We start from the raw sequence: 17314 nt of genomic DNA on the forward strand, positions 1-17314 counted from the left end.
TTCAGAGTAATATCTGTTTTGAAATGTGTTGTTAATTGTTATTTATTTATTGTTTTTCTTTTGAACTGCACATGTTTTATCTGTCCCCAGTTAAGCGCATGGAAAAAAAAGGAAACAAAAGCGGAGAGAAAATATCAGCTCGATCTGCGTACTTGGCTTTCGACAACAAGATTTTACCAATGTTGGAAAAACTGGTCCTTGAAAAAATCAAATAAAAACTTTTTATTTTTTTTTTCGAAGGGCATCTTATACAACTAATTGTTGCGTTATTATTCATATGACAATAAACGGGTTTGACAGTATTTTGCAGGATAATATTTAAGATTTCGTTGTGCTACTTTTGTATGGAAAATTTCTTTTAGCTTCAGCTGGGTACTAGGCTTTAGCTTGGTTGTAATAAAAAAAAGCACCTATTTTACATGGTGGCCACAAAAAGCGTGGAAACTTATCTTTTTTATGAGTTTCTATAGATTTTAAAAAGTGGAGGAAGATATGTCAATAAGTAGAAAGGAATTGCGAGATAAAACGTGTAACGTGATCCATAATGCCTGGTACGCAGATCGAGCTAAATTTTACCTTCCACACAAAATTATCGACAAATCGGCTAAATTGTTTCGATAATTTGTATGGGAGCTAAAATTTACACGATCTGCGTACTAGGCTTAAAAAATCATAAGTGCTTCCATCTGTGTGGTTGGGTATAATACAGGATTTACATACGTTTGTATGCAGAAAAGTAAAGGGGGATATATATAATACCTGAAACGTATGAAGCATGGTATATAAAGAGAAGGTATGATCTTTAGAAAACAGTCTGTATCGAGAACTGTCAAAACTTAAGAATGGCTTCTTAAGTTTTTGACAGCTGCCCATTGAAATTGTTGTTGTAAGCAAATTTGTCTTGGAAATTGTTGTTGCTTTTGACTTTGCCAAATTAAACGTCAAAAACTTATTACTCCATTTTGTAAAATGGCGACTCTAATGCATGGTATAAAAAGACAAGGTATGATCATTAGAGCCGCCATCTTACAAAATGGGGTAATAGTGTTTTGACGTTTGGCATTTGGCAAAGTCAAAAGCAACAACAATTTCCAAGACAAATTTGTTTACAACAACAATTTCAATGGGCTGGGCTGTCAAAACCTTAAGTAGCCATCTTTTTTTCTTTCATTTGACAGTTCTCGATACTGAGTTTTTTCTAATGATCATACCTTCTCTTCTTATACCATGACTCTAATGATCATACCTTTGGTGCGTTCTTATATTTGACGATGTTAACTATTGTTAACAATAGTTAATGTCGAATTCCTTTCAATTTTTAGAATCGCCTCAAAAAAATGGAATTTTTGGTGTTAAAAAGGAACATGAAAACAAACCGAATTCTTTTTGCGATTGTGTGTGTGTCATTTGACAACAATTTTTACACAAACGTCAAGCTGAAATCAAAACAATTTCTGTAAAATAAAACCAAAAGTTCCTTTGATCAATAATTTTGTTTATTTGCTTCGGTAAAATAAATTTAATTTAATCCAAATCAATAGGAAATTGCAGATATTATTAAGATCTGAGTAAAGATGAAGTAAAAGGTTAATTATTTGGCCGTATGCTGTGGTTTTACGGAGAAAAAAATTTTCTGAAGATAATCACGAAAAGAAAAGTCACAGTAATTTGACTTTTCACAAGAACTATGCCAAGAAAAATTATATTTTGATCGCACATTGTTTTATTTTTATTTATTTCATATTTTTCCGCAATAAAAACACGATATTCCATTATAATTTACTCTTTATTTGAAGTTGGTATTCTCAAATAAACAAACAACACGAAGGAATCTTTCAGCTTGACGTTTGAGAAATGTCAAATGTTCCAAGTGTGTGTGCAAATCCGTGTAAATCTCTCAAAAAAGAGGGATTAAAAAAAATTCGAATTCTGCTTCGTTTGAGGCGAATTTTTTTTCTATGGAACATGATTTTCAGAAAAAATTCGCTTCGAGATCGCCGAAAATTCGATTTTTGCATTGAAAGGAATTCGACATAACTTTCATCGTTCCTAAATGAGAAAAAAGTTACGAAATGTAACATCGTGATGTCACAACATCGTTCTTAAATCCAATGTTGAAGTGTCAAATAGTTACATTTTGTAACTTTTTCCAACTCAGCTTAGGTGCGTTCTTTTTCTAACAATAGTTAACTATTAGGTGTGTTTTTTATTACAACCGGTCTTAACTGGACAAAAAAAACGCAGTCTGGGCTAAGCAATTTACATGTTAAATACAACAACACCTTAGCCCCTTGGGCTTAGTTGTTTAGCCCGGAGATTTCTCTGGGCTTAACTTTTTGAAGAGTTTTAAATCTGTGCTACCAAACTAATTTTTTCATAAATTGTTTAGAATTTGTTTAAAAACGTGAAAACTCACGTTTGGAAGGACAAAATGTATTAAAATAGTTTTGCTAGCATACATTTTTGTATCTCTTTGTAAAACATACATGAAAAATACAAGAAAATGACGAAAGCGAAAAATATGACAACTCTAAATTTTTGTTGTGTCTGCTGTTTTCGGAACATTCAATATACAGTGCTGCCAAGATTTCAGGTTAAGCCCCGAGGCGTTTTTTTTGTCCAGTTAAGACCGGTGGTAATAAAAAACACACCTATTGTTAACTTTTGTCGTTCCTAAACTACAAAATAGTTACGATTTGTAACTATTTGACAGATGAACATCGTTCCTAAACTCGTTTTGAAGTGTCAAATAGTTACAAATCGTAACTATTTCCAACTCACCTCCATGATATGAGTTAAACATTCATGAGATTGTTGATGTGTCAAAGTGGATGTGTTGTTTACAAAACAAACTCAAAGATGTTTTTTCTTTTGGAAATAAGCGGAAAATATGAAAATAAAAAGAGAGTTTTGTAATTTTTTGATGAAAGATAATTTATTTTAAATAAAAAACAAATTTTTTTGTTATAATAATGGAAATAAAAGTATTCTCAAAAGAAATTTAGCTGGTGGTTTGACAGTCTAACAATCTCTAACAATAAATCGTTCCTAAATGATTTGTAAATAATCCAACGATTTCTAACAATGACACTTCAACAATAATTTTTGACATAACAACGGTCGTTGACTATTGTTAGAAAAAGAACGCACCTCTTCTGGACTGAGTTTCAATGTTAATCTGTCAAACACAAATAATGGGAAGAGAGGGGATGATGTGAGAAGAGAATTTTTTGTTTGTTTTCATATTTGAAATTATTTAATGCATATTTTTCTTTCAATTAGCTAAGAATTCAATTTGAAAGAATTATTTCAGTGCCAAATTAATTATTTCTTGTTAATTTATTCATAAAATTTATCTCAAAAAATTTGTTTTGACAGATCAACAAAATGTAACATTAGTCGTTCCTAAATAAAAGTTGAAATTTTCTAACAAAATCTAACGAAAACAACAATAACGATATTTTTGACAAAACAACCAAAGTTAACTTTGTTTAATAAAAGAACAGACCACTTGTCTTCTTATACCATGCGTATGAAGGAGAGGCATTGATGAAGACGAACATGTTCGTCTTCACCATAATCTTCCTATAATCTGCATTTATGAAGACATCTGCATTTTCATCTACTCTCTCTATCCAACATCTGTGAATTTTAAATACTGTGTCTCCTTTCAATGCAGATCTGGAAATGCAGACGTAGGGATGTAAATCCTAACCATAAATTTACCTCTTTTTTTAACAAAATCAATTAGACTGAATGCAGCCACTTCATTTAATCCCAGAACACAGCCACTCTACAAATATTGGAGACCTCTTCAAATTTGCACGTGTAGAGAAAAGTGACAGCTAATTTTTAAAAACTGTCATATATTTTTCGATCAAGAAAAAAGGTAATTTGCCTTCAATTTTTTGGACAAAAATCGAAAAATTTCGTAAAATTTGATCAAAATGAAAGTTCCAGTTGGTAAAAAACATATTGAAATTGCAACAGCATTGTAAGTAAAACTATATTTATTAAAAACCCAAATTAATAACAATCCAATTCACTACTAAATCATTTAAAAAAAAGTTTACATCAATTTGGTTATATGTACAGAGTTATGCAACTTCAAATGGTTCATGGTCTTGTCTGGTCATAGTTTATTGTCCGTTTGAATTTTTTATTTCTAAACAAAAATTTATAAAATATTCCATTTGATATAGATAACATTTATAATACACATGCAAATATTGCAAAGTTCGTAACCTTTTGCCACAATCTTGCCTTTCAAATATTTTGCATGCCTTTTTTATTCAAAACAACTACGAAGTTATTCATTTGAGTTTCACTAAGAATAGAAACCATAAGATGTTATGAATGGGATTCGTCAATACACAATAGAGCTGAAAATATCATACAAGCTCGTCAAATATTTAGCATCACAAAGGCAATATTAGAATATATTTCTTCTAATTGATTTGTTAAGATGACGCAGGACAAAAAGGTTTAGCTATATCACTAATTAGCTATATAGAGATAGAATGACTTGGTAGTTTTCTTATTAACAAGACCTTGTTACTCATATTCAAAACTATAACACATCTCTCATATCGATGGTGGGTCAATCTCTCATATTAGTACATCGTATTGGCCTTTTTTGCACAACGCTTTCGATATATTTAAAAATCACTCTAAACTCATACCATTCATATTAGCGACCCAGCAGTTTATACCACGCCAAATTGTTTTTGCTCTATTGATAGAGAATTGGGTGAATATCATAACCCTGATTTTTTGTACTCCTGAAATTCACCTTTTGGCCGACATCTCGGATTTTAGTTTTTATAAAATATCTCAAATTTTTTTCTTTGTAGCTAAAATAGGGTTTTGCAAAAACGTAGACAATTAAATTTCGCGACTTTTGTGTTAAGAACACTTTTTCGTTATTCTGAATATTAAAAAAGTTACAACCCAAAAATGAAAAAAAAACGGAAAACAAAGAATTTTTTTAAGTTTAAGCACTTTTTATCACAATTTATCAAAATTATGAAAAAACCTTCCGAGAAAAGATTGTTTACCTTGAAATTCTTTAAAATTCTGTCATACAACTTTTTTTTTGTATCGCTATATTTTTGTTAAAAAAATACCCCTTTTTTACCAAATGAAGAGACTTATTGCAAGTCTTGAATTTTCTCTTGTAACACAAAATACTCACTAAACATTTAAAATCCAAAATTTAGTTGAAAAAAAAAAATTAAGAAAAAAAACGCAGACAAAAAGGGCATTTTTTAACAAAAAAGTATTAATAACTTTGTATTTATAGCGATATAAAAAAAAGTTTTATAGGAAAGTTGTAGAAAATTTTAAGGTAAATATTCTTTTCTTGAAAGGTTTTTCATAATTTTGAAAAAAAACTTAAAAATTTTCTTTTTTTTTCGTTTTTTTAATTTTTTGGCTTTTAACTTTTTAATATTCAAAATAAGGAAAACGTGTTCTTAACATAAAAGATGCGAAATTATTGTATAACCAAAAAATTGGAGTCGGTACAAAACGCTGGGTCAAATTATAAATGCACTGGACTATTGAATACATTTGCCATATTGATGGTTTTGCCAAAACAGTGCCAATCTCTCTTATTTTTGGCCTTTTATGCACAACATCATCGACTTATTAACAATTAACAAATCATTCCATTAAACTCATCCATAACCCTTACTCATAATTGGTCTTAATTTAATTTAAAAAAAGACAAACAAAAATCGAATAATATTGTAATTTGTTTATTTTAATTTTTATAGCGTTCCATCTTTGATTCGTTTCGGCGGAGCAGCCTCCTTGGGTGTTCTTTACTTCACTGACTGGAAAGTTGTCCTGCAATATGTTCCATTCTATGGATCTAAATTCGAAAAGTCAGAATAAACACATAATGTTGGTCATAAATCTTTAAATAAATATGTATAGAGTCTGAAGATTTGAGTTTCTTATTTTTTAAATGTTTTTGTCTCTAAAAAGTTTATTGTTTGTTAGAATTTATTTACAAACATAAAACGAATATTGTTTTGATTATATCAGACAAAAAAATCCCATTTGATTATTATTTTAGGTGTTACGAAAAAAATTCAGAATGAATATTTCCGTAGAATATTGGCGCCAGCAAGTTTTTTTTTTTGTTCATAACATCGTATTTAAGTTCATTCCTGGTTTATATGGTATTGTACTGCACGTTTTTTTGTCGTGTTAATAAATAATTTGTTTGTGCTGTAAGCATCGTTTAATCGATTCTACGTACATATGAAACTGCTTTATACGATCAAATAGGCAAGAGGACGTGCAGTACATGCGTGTGACCGGGGCTTTAGTTTATTTTAATTTTGGTTTATTTAAAGTTTTTATATAAATTAATTAATATTTTTTGATTAAGTATTTCATTTTTTTAATTTTTAAAAAAGCAACCCAAAAATAATTACAATTATTATTTTTAAAACGGAGCGATTGAATATATGTAATTCAATGATTAAAAGTTCTAAAATGTATGGTCAGGTCAGGCTATTTTATAAAATTTTGCATCTTAGAACGTAACGACACTGTATCAAACCGGTGAGCCGGAAAGGAACGCATTTGTAGAGGAGTTCACTTGACGTAATTGAATAAATTGATAAGAGTTATTGCCAAGGGGTGCCATTCTGTAACGCATAAGCGAACAAACGCTTTCAGCTTTCACTTAGGTACATTTAACGATTACAATACAATTAAATGAATCTTTCAAAGATAAGAAATTGACGTAATGTTTGGAATAACTCATTCTCGTTTTATTAGTGTACTTTTACTTTTTAAAATAGTATATACTCGTACTACCTACTAATTACGTGCAGAGGCATGGTCAATCAATTAGGATTATTTGAAGAAATATTTTTTGTTTAAATTGTAGAAAATTTAGAGGACTAGAATTTTTTTTTTATTTTTCAACTATTGAATGCCCCCCTTCTGTAACATAAAAAGGTCAGAGTTGCTATTAAAACAGTTCCTTTAGTACGTGTTTTGCATTCTTAATCTGTTAAAATAAAAAAAGGCACCAAATCGATAGGACAACAAATAATTTATAGTTATGTTTTTTTTCACGTGGGATTTCCTGAGAGATATTAACAAAAAACGATTTTGAAGTTATAAAACAGTTTGAGTTTTCCAAAATTGCTGATTTCGCCAGTGTCCCGAAATCCAGGTATGGATTTGAAAACGAAACGAAGACGATTATTTGTTAAAAAAGAGAAAAAAAATGTCGAATGTTTTGCATTCTTAATCTGTTAAAATAAAAAAAGGCACCAAATCGATAGGACAACAAATAATTTATAGTTATGTTTTTTTCACGTGAGATTTCCTGAGAGATATTAACAAAAAACGATTTTGAAGTTATAAAACAGTTTGGGTTTTCCAAAATTGCTGATTTCGCCAGTGGTCCGAAATCCAGGTATGGATTTGAAAACGAAACGAAGACGATTATTTGTTAAAAAAGAGAAAAAAAATGTCGGACAAATTCAAATCAAATGCTTTGGTTTTTCAAGTTTTATAAAGCAAACCGTTCTCACATACTAAAACGCTAATGTACGCTTTATAGAATCTCACCTCAACATTTAAGATTTTCTAGCAATACTTTCAGATCTGAAAAGAATCAGCTTTGCTGTATATCGTTGCACGAAAAAGTCATTCAATTTTTAAACGAAGTTTTTTTTTGTAAAACGAAAACTCGAAATTATAAAAAAAAAATGCAATTATGTAAACAATATGCCTTGAACTTTAGCCAGAAGTGAAGGTTTATCATTTTTGTACTTAGCAAAAACTTGAAAACGAAGCGTATTCAGAAAAAAACATGTTCCACAAAATAAATGCACTTTCATTATGAAATATATGAACTTAAAAAATATGTCAATTTTTGAAAAACGGCAAAGCCATATTTCTGTTCTCCAAATTTGTTGAGAAAAAATAAAAACGCAGTTTTGTTAGAATTAATAAGAGTATTACGTACACCAAATTTAATCGAAATCGTTACAGCTGTTTTCGAGAAAATTGCAATATCTCATTAACGTTATATGGGAGATATGCATTAAAAAGGAGATATTAAAAAAATAAAAAAAAACGGGTCTAGGGAATTTCGTACCAAGTTTCAAACAAATCCATCCATCCGTTTAGGCCCTATACTCCAGTCAAAGCGTCATTAGGACATGTACGCACAGGCCGACGGACGGCATGACGAAAGCCACTTTTTTATCTTCTCCATCATCGTAATGTTGGTTTTGATAAAAACCTCGAATTTTTTTTCTACACGAAACCAATACTTGCCCCATAGAACAAGTAAAAAGGATTGAGACATTTTTTGTTTAAAATTTAATAGCCTTTAATTATTTGAAACATGCATTTTCCGATATATTAACGAACTACCAAAAAGGAAATGGAAGTCATTTTTGTAGTTTTTAATTCTGGTTTAAGTCATTATTAGTTAACATTCCTCTAAAAAACTTACACTTTTATAGGTTCAAAATTTTTCAATAAAATCGCCTCAACCGCAAACTAATAGTTTGTATTAAATTCCTCTGAGCATCTGCTTAATTTTGAAAAGACTCGAATTCGACCAGCCCATAAACATATATTAAAAAATAAATACAATTTCTTAGAAAATTTCAACTCGTTAACAATTCATTTTTTTATTGGACAAAATATTGATTTAATAAACCTCAACTTGGTTTATGAGTTGGGTCATAAAATAAATAAAAAAAACATATCTGTTTCTAATTCTTGAATCCAAATCGACTGCGCAGTTTTAAAAATAATAAATATTTTTGCTATTCTATTAAAAAAAACTATAAACATAAAACTTCAGAACTAACCCGACTGACAACGAGTACAAAATATAGCAGTCGTCATCAAAAATAGTTCAATGTCCCCCTCTAGAATCCAGACTCATAAAATATTGAAGATTATATCCAATCCATCTGTCTGCGCAATAAAACTAATAAATCTGAGCTCTCTGGATAAACTTCATGTCGTATGTCGCCAGATTTGATTACAGTTTAGTCTGCGTTAAAGTTTTTTTTTCAAAAGATTGTTTCGGTTTACAAAATGAATCAGATTCGACGAAGATTGTCCAAGTTCGATATGATATGCTCGCGCGTGTCTGATTTTTTTTTTATCAATTTTGTTGTTTTTGTTGCATGTGTTCAACAATATGACTATATATATATTATCGTTTCATAGTAAAGTTAGATCGCACGATCGCACCTAGGTATCGAGTTTAACGTGGGAGTTTATTCATGAACTGTAAATTGCTTACTTGTTTTTTTTTTTTTCATTCTTGCAAATACGATATCGTATATTATAAGCCAACATTGAATCCAGGAATATTTCCATCATTCATTGAATGTGAATTTAGGTCATCAAATAAATATCCTTATCATATCTTTATTTGGTCGACTCAGATCAAGATCAATTTTTTGATTATTCTAGGTACTGGTTATAGTTAGACACATAAACTATCTTGAAAAAAAAAATAAGTTGAAAAGTTTTAATACTTTTTTTTATGCGGTTCGTGATTTTGTTTTATCATTTTTTTTTATTTAAAAAAAATTAGTTATTTTTCTTCATTTCACATAACTGACTTTGAATCTTAAAAGCTTCTAACTTTTCTTCTTTTCTCGAAAACCTGACCTCTTAGAGCAGGTTTTTAATTTCTGCAACCGAAATTTGGTTTTATTCAGCATACTTGAATAATTGAATTGTTGTTATTTGTATTTATAACTGAAACGTAGATTTTTATCGACACATACAATCTATAAATCAATGGAATTGTTTTATCTAGATTCTTGATAAAAGATTGTTCCACATTTCATTTATTAGTATTTCCGTTTGTGCAGCAAGTCGATTTGAACTTTACTATTGACAATATAAATATTACGTCATTTTTATCTGTTAGCGTCATCATTTTAAAAACCAGATCTGACTTAAACCTGTTTCATAAAGATAATATCTCAAACAACACGAGTTCGGAGAACTACCTACATTAATAGGTATACAGATATGTATCTATTTATTCTGTATGACTAATTTATTTTTAATGCTGGGGGAAACCCTCATAGCCCTTTCAATGAAAGCAAAAGTTTATATATTGCCGAAGTCAGGGTAAAAGTAAATTACAAATTGCAACATTTTATCATTTTAATAAAGTTTAATGTGGAGAAAACTCATATAAGAGAAAAATGGCTTAGCAGGAGAAGGGTTAAAAAAAGTTATTCACAGGTGATGCTTTTTTTGAACGAAATTGCATTTTACTTTTCCTCTTTTGTGGATTTCGAGAGAAAAATTCTTAAGATAAACTGAATCTTTGGTTATTTGCTTGGTTGATACCACTTTGAATAAACAAATTTTAATTATTAAATTTATTTCGTTCGAAAACCAGTGACTTGAAAATTTCGAGAATAGTATTTTTTATAGTACATATTAGTCAAAAACTAACGCTTTGAGAAAAATATAACTTGAGCATTTAACAGACATGCCTTTTCAGGCCAATACAATACTGACTTTCTTAAGGAAATCAATAAACTGTAATGGTTTACCTTTCAGAAGGAATTTGAGTTCTTCGATCATGTAACTTTCTTGATCTTACTTTCCGCAGACGATTTGTAATCCAAGCCTAAGATAAAAACAATTTGCTTTTTGGTTAGGCTGCTAAGCAGATTTTTGGTTATTGATCATCAAAGAGAATAAAAAACAATATCGTAATAATATAAACCATATGAAGAGTCCAGGGGAAAAACAGCACAAGTCCATCCCGACTCATTCCGAGAAAAACGCATTTTAAAATTTTGTTCTTCATAAAACTTTTAGTACTCAAGGCACGTCAGTTATTTATTTTCTTAGCAAGGCTTAAATTTGTTTTCTTAAAGTAAGGATGTTATTAGACAGTGCTCAGTAAATACTATAAGACCTCATCATTAGTTTATTTTGGACAAAAAGTGGACATGTGCAGTTTTTCCCCTGGATCCTTCATATGGCTAATGTACCATTTGCGTTTTTTTTCTCATTACTTTACCAGACCACAATTTTACTAACGCCACTCTAAAATTAGGTGAAAATGATGAAAAATGTTCGACAAAATTAATTTAAGTACAACTTTTTTTGTGTATTTTGATTAAATATGAACAAAATAAAGTATTTGGCTGGCTCCGTAGTTCTCCGGGCATGAAATCGATAGAAAAATGTTAATAACCAAAAATGAGCTTTTGAAAATATTAATGCCGAGTTGCAGAATAATAGACTATAGCCTCGTTGTTGTTATTTTACATTAAAAATAATCTTGGGATTTCTTAGTGCGCAAAAAAACAACTATAAACAAGCTCAAAACTACTAATAATATGGTATGTTTAAAACAAAGATAGATTTGATAAATAGAATTTTTGCATATTCGTGACATCTTCATTTCCCATTGACAAGATAAAGCTCTATGATGGTTCAGATGGAAGACAGTTTCTCGTCCTGAAAGAACATGACCCAGCTAGAACAAAAAAGTTTCAATTTGGACCGAAGAAAATGAGATCTGATAGTTTCTTCATCAAATACGCCAGATTTGGGTGTGTACTTAGACTTGGGTGTGTACTTAATTGCAGTTATATTTCAAAGTTTATTTAATTTTTTCGTGAATGAAGTGGACCACTGTTCACATTATCGACATTATTATCGAGGTTGTTGACACAATTGGGCTATACAGAATAAGTAAAAAATGACAAAAATTAAAATATTTCATTCTTCAAACATTTTCAAAAAACAATTAAAACAATTGAGAAACATTGTCAATACCTATTTTTTTTTTATAAGGTTTAAAGCATTTTTGCATTCCAGCATTTTCAAATCAAGTTTGTTTGGACCGGTATCGAGATAATTTACTTTCCTCTTGATAGAAAAAAAATAAACAAAATAACTACAACACGCAAACTAATTCAATTATTTTATTTTCTTTTAATCTAACCTTTGACATCATAAAAATATACACTGATAAAGCTTGACTCATTTTATAAACAATAATATTTTTGGTAGTTTTTTTTTTTATTGAATTTTTATTAGTATGTACCTACTGGAAGAATTGCCCACAAAATCGATACCTGTTCTTATCAATAAAATATGTATAGCTGCTGGCTTTTCTATGGATTCAGTTCAAATGTACCTACCCACAAATTTTGGACAGAAAGTTTCTAATATACTCACACAAACTACAATTTTAAATACTTAAATACCATCAAAAAAATATATCCAGCACGTGCGATATTGGTCCTCGGCAACTTGTTATGAAAGTGCTTGTAATCTTCATACCCATAACCAGCATCCATAACAATGCCAAATAAGTTTTGTTATTTGTTTATGAAGGCTATTCCTCTCCCCCCATTGATTATTTGTTTACAAACAAAACAAGAAAACAAAATGAAGAAAAAAAAATGCAAAACTCCAAACGTTGCTATAAACAAACGAATAACCCAGTTACAAATGCACAATATCCATCAAAATTGTCCCCACCAAAAAGAGAATTTGTCTTCACCAACAAAAAAAAAAAAACCATCATCTCTTCTTCTTATTCATCTGCAATAAAAGAAAAACGACAAAAAAAAGACAAAAAAAACTCCAGAATAATTTCCAATATTTTAAACATATTTTTCTTTTTATTTTATTTTATATTTCTTTCTTTTTTGTTGTTGTTGTGTAGTGCAAATTAAAAATAAAAACGACAATAAAGAGAGAGAGATAGAGAACAACTTTGTATTGTTATTTTTTTCATTTTATTTTGAATATAATATATATATATTTACGTTTATATATGTGTAACTTATTTTTCGAATGCAGGAAGAATGAAAAAAAAAATAGGAAGCAGAAAAGCAATCCTTCTTTTTCTTCATCTTCATAAAAATTAATAAAAATACAATATAATAAAAATGTTTTTTATACTTAAAAAATTCTCCCGTGTGCCTATTATAGGTTATAACACCACTCTTATTTAATTTTTTTTATAATTTTCATAAAATAAAAAAAAAAACAGGCTCACGGTGATCCTACTTTTTTGTTAAATGTTCCTTATACAATTGTTTTTGTTTTTTCTGTTTTTTTTCTTTAGTTTTTTTTTTTCAATAAAATTAAAAATAATAATAAAAAAAAATTTGTATGGTTTCCTAATTGATTTTTTTAAGTTTTTTAGCAAACGGCTCACCGTCTCTCTCCTCTAGTCAATTTATATCCAAAGGCTTTGCCTGCTCCCACGAGAAGCAGTCACGTCCGAAATGTCCATAAGTACTCGTCCGCTGATAGATGGGATGTCTCAAATTCAAGTCCTTGACAATCCTGCCAGGTCTCAAGTCAAAGTTGGCTTTAATAATGGCTAGCAACTCTTTTTGTGTCTTATGCGAAGTACCATAATCGAAGACGGTGATAGATAGTGGCTCCGCCACTCCAATAGCATACGACACTTGCACCAAACAACGCTTACAAATGCCAGCTTTGACCAATGATTTCGCTACCCAACGCGCAGCATATGCTCCCGAACGGTCTACCTTTGTAAAGAGAAGAAAAATATTGATTTTATAATACAAATTTTATATAGATACTACTAAAATCAGTATAGTAGAAGAATAAGCAATAAGTCATATTCATAGTTTATTAATAAGCTAAATCATTTTTCTATGGAAAAGTGCAGCCTCTAAGCTGGGTAATAACTTAAGACTCCAGTCGAAGTTAGAATCGCTTTTAAAATATGACTATAAATATGGCCCAATATATTTAATTGGACTTAAATGCATATTGTATCATTTTTGATTCGCACATAATTTTGTGTAATTTAAAATGAAATAGGTATATATTGTTAATAAAAACATTTATTAATTTTTTTAAAATATTTTATTAATTTTTAAGAATATTTTAAACGATTTTTTGTTTAAAACCGCTTTGATTTTGGGAACGCAAACTTTTTTTTGTAAATTCGAAAAAGAGTAATTTAAGCCGTTATTTTGTAATTCAAAAATATGAAAAAGAATCGAAAATATATAAGTTATTAAATGAGGCGCTCAGCGCTAAAACGGCCTAACCCACATTTTCAAAAAAATTAAATTGAGTACACAGATCGAACCGCAATAAAACAATTTATAATATAAAAATGCATACCCATTAAATTATAATAGGTAATTAGAGTTAAAATTAGAGCCAAAAACTCTTGTCACTCTAGTGGAAGCCATTTTGGATTCACAGACAAAATTGGCTAAACTACTTATATAACAAATGTAGTTTCGGAATAAAAAAATATCAGACCTTAGCCAAGAGGTATTATAGCTACGGTGACCATCCGTTCATTATAATAATGAACTGTTCATTATTTGAAGGACATTTGTTCATTATGAATTATTTTGTGTTAAAAAACATTAAAATATTCATTATTTCAAAAGCTGTTCATTTTTTGTTCAGTATTTATAATTTTGTTGAAACAAAAACGAATTTTTGGAACAAAATGCTAATGCGAACGTGTTCCAGTTTTCTGAATGTGCAAAAATCGTAATGTAATTACATGCCATATTAACCCTTGTTACCCTGAGGCTTTTGAAAAATATTCTAGTATTCAAAACTGTTGTTTTGTTTTTGTTAAAATTGCACCACCTATGGGAAAAAAAGTCAGAGGAAAACAGTAGCAAGTTGGACGGGAAGTTTCAAACAAAAATTTCAACATTTTAAAAAATGTGGAATTTTCGGAAAGATTTGTTTTTGTGTTACTTTTGGAAATAAAAAAAAAAAAAAAACAATACCTAGTTAGAAACTCGGTTAACTTTTTGTCTTAGTTCATTATTTGAAATTTTAAAATATGGTCACCGTAATTATAGCCAACACTCCTAACCAAAAAAAAAAAACAATACAAAGTAGGAATGAAATAATATTTGTTTATAACTATTACAAGCCATTAAAAAAGAAACCCTGAAAATATGACTTTCTTTAAAATCGTTTTTCTAAAAAACGATATTTTTGGAGTTAGGCCTTTTTGGCGCTGGGTTCCTCAAATATGGAAACAAAAAATGTTAAATATTAAAATACAAGAGAATTATTGAAGGTCATAAAAAGGGCAAACAAATGCTTATTTTCTTATTTTTATGAGAAATTTTGCGAAATAATTTTTTTTAAATATTTTTTCCTTGTTGTTTGGGTCAAGTTTAATTATTTTCATTTGTAAATTCAGGCATTTAAGGGTTAAATTTTATTGATTTAATATAGATTTTTACAGCCTTGAGTCCATACAAAAATTTGGCATTTCGTCCCGATGGAACTCACACTTGGACTCATCTAGTTGACTTATCGCGATACACCTTGTCAATACGTAAATTTTGTTTATTTATATTCAACTCAACTTACAAAGATTTTTTATTAACAAACTTACCTTTGTGAAATCCTTGCCGGAGAACGCTCCACCTCCATGAGCACCCCATCCGCCATATGTGTCAACAATGATCTTCCTTCCTGTCAAGCCAGCATCACCCATTGGTCCGCCAATAATGAATTCCCCGCAAGGATTAATGTGAACAATTGTGTTGGCATCGAAGTACTCAGCTGGGATTACGACTTTGACAACCTTTTCCATAACTTCTTTGCGCAGGTCATCAATTGAGATTTTCTCCGAATGCTGTACCGACACTACAATCGTATGCACTCGCTTTGGGATTGTTGATCCTCTGTTCAAAGTGTACTCACAAGTGACTTGCGACTTGGAGTCAGGTCTAGCCCACCAGAATTCCTCCGAACGACGCAATTCAGCAATTCTCTGATTCAGCCTGTGTGCTAAAACAACTGTCAATGGCATGCATTCTTCTGTCTCGTCGGTGGCATAGCCAAACATAATTCCCTGATCTCCAGCACCGATTTCATCTTCGGAACGATTAATGTGTACCCCAGCTGCAATATTAGGTGATTGTTGTGCCAAAGCGAGTAAAACATTGCAGGTTTTATAATCAAAGCCTTTGGAGGAATCATCATAGCCAATGTGCTGAATTGTATCGCGGACAACTTTTTGATAGTCAATTGTGGCTGTCGATGTGATTTCACCACACAACAAAACCATGCCGGTTTTAGTGACTGTTTCGCAAGCTACTTTTGCATCGGGATCGAGGTGCAAAAGGGCATCCAGAATTGCGTCACTTATTTGGTCACACATTTTGTCCGGATGGCCTTCGCCGACAGATTCGGATGTGAAAAGGAACGATTGTCCGTCTTCCATGTCGTATTTGCCATCGTTGTTGGAATTGGAATAACCATTTACTTGGTTAGTAGATGTAGATGATGTTTGTGGCATTTTGTTTTATTTTTCTTTTCGGTTCTTTTCTCGGAAGGGTTACGTACGAAAACGATGTCTGTTTTGTCTGGAGTGTGCGCTCAAATAGAAATTAACACTTGGTTGTGTGAAAAAATGGTAGTTTTTTTCAATTTCGATTTTCACTCCGAGATAAATTAAATTAATAATCCGAAAAAGGATATTCTTTCGCGATTAATAAGAACAATTAAGAACTTTTTATTTTTCTTTCCAACAAGGCACACACGTGCTGTAATCCCGCGTGCTGACTAGCCTGACAGGTTACAATCATAGAAATATTAGAATTGAGAAAATTGTATACCTTTTTCGGGCTATATAAAGCGAAAGACTGAATTGGTGAGCGGTTCGGCAGGGGGGCTGATTGCACAGATGGATTTTTATTTCTTTTTTAGTCTGACACTAGGTTGGGATATTTTTACTTTTCGATTACTCTTGGATATTTTTCTAAATAAATTGTTGATTGTTTGAATTGTATAATTTTAATATAAGATGGTAGAATTATTATTGATGGGTTATTGAATACAATTAATGACTTTTTATTGTTTTATGTGAAAAAGTTTAAATGGAAGAATTTGCGCCCGATTGAGGAAGAAATTTTTTGCGAAAGTCAAAAAACACACGGCATGGAAAAGTATGAAAAAAAATTTCCTTTTATTTTATTAGGGAGTTGAATGGGCTGTAGAGTTGGGGTGTTAAATGAGGTTGTAGATGGGTAAAATTTGAAGGGTAGACCAGAGATCGCCGGGAGTTAGATGTGTAAAACGAAGACTTTATTTGGTTTACACTATGACTCATTTTTTTCGTTTTAAAGCCTGGTACGCTGCTCGCGCTAAATTTTAGCTCCCATATAAATTATCGAAAAATTTTATCTCAGCTAAAATGGATCCATTTTAGCTGAGATAAAATTTTTCGATAATTTGTATGGGAGCTAAAATTTAGCGCGAGCTGCGTACCAGGCTTTAAGCCTTA

The 17314-nt window shown here is 30.5% G+C and overlaps 2 protein-coding genes across 2 annotated transcripts; one reads left to right on the top strand and one right to left on the bottom strand.

Annotated features, from left to right (window-relative positions):
- The first annotated feature begins 3947 nt into the window (after window positions 1–3947).
- LOC129918536 (cytochrome b-c1 complex subunit 10) lies at window positions 3948–5948 on the top strand. The gene is made up of 2 exons (XM_055999138.1): window positions 3948–3994; window positions 5778–5948. The coding sequence occupies exons 1-2, from the start codon at window positions 3948–3950 to the stop codon at window positions 5896–5898; spliced, it is 168 nt and encodes a 55-aa protein (XP_055855113.1). The 3' UTR covers window positions 5899–5948.
- Window positions 5949–12642: 6694 nt separating this feature from the next.
- On the bottom strand, window positions 12643–16950 carry LOC129919507 (S-adenosylmethionine synthase). Its single transcript, XM_056000408.1, has 2 exons — window positions 15419–16950; window positions 12643–13556 (listed from the first exon to the last, which is right to left on the bottom strand). Exons 1-2 carry the CDS (start codon window positions 16325–16327, stop codon window positions 13233–13235), a joined length of 1233 nt encoding a protein of 410 aa, XP_055856383.1. The 5' UTR covers window positions 16328–16950; the 3' UTR covers window positions 12643–13232.
- Between the last annotated feature and the right edge of the window lie 364 nt (window positions 16951–17314).

Source organism: Episyrphus balteatus, chromosome 4, assembly GCF_945859705.1.
Source record: "Episyrphus balteatus chromosome 4, idEpiBalt1.1, whole genome shotgun sequence".
Lineage (NCBI taxonomy): Eukaryota > Metazoa > Arthropoda > Insecta > Diptera > Syrphidae > Episyrphus > Episyrphus balteatus.

Coding starts and splice junctions, on each gene's coding strand:
- LOC129918536 (XM_055999138.1), top strand. CDS start 3,948: ATGAAAGTTCCAGTTGGTAAAAAACATATTGAAATTGCAACAGCATT. Junction 3,995..5,777: donor ATTGAAATTGCAACAGCATT/GTAAGTAAAACT, acceptor TAATTTTTATAG/CGTTCCATCTTTGATTCGTT.
- LOC129919507 (XM_056000408.1), bottom strand. CDS start 16,327: ATGCCACAAACATCATCTACATCTACTAACCAAGTAAATGGTTATTCC. Junction 13,557..15,418: donor CCGGCAAGGATTTCACAAAG/GTAAGTTTGTTA, acceptor CTCTTTACAAAG/GTAGACCGTTCGGGAGCATA.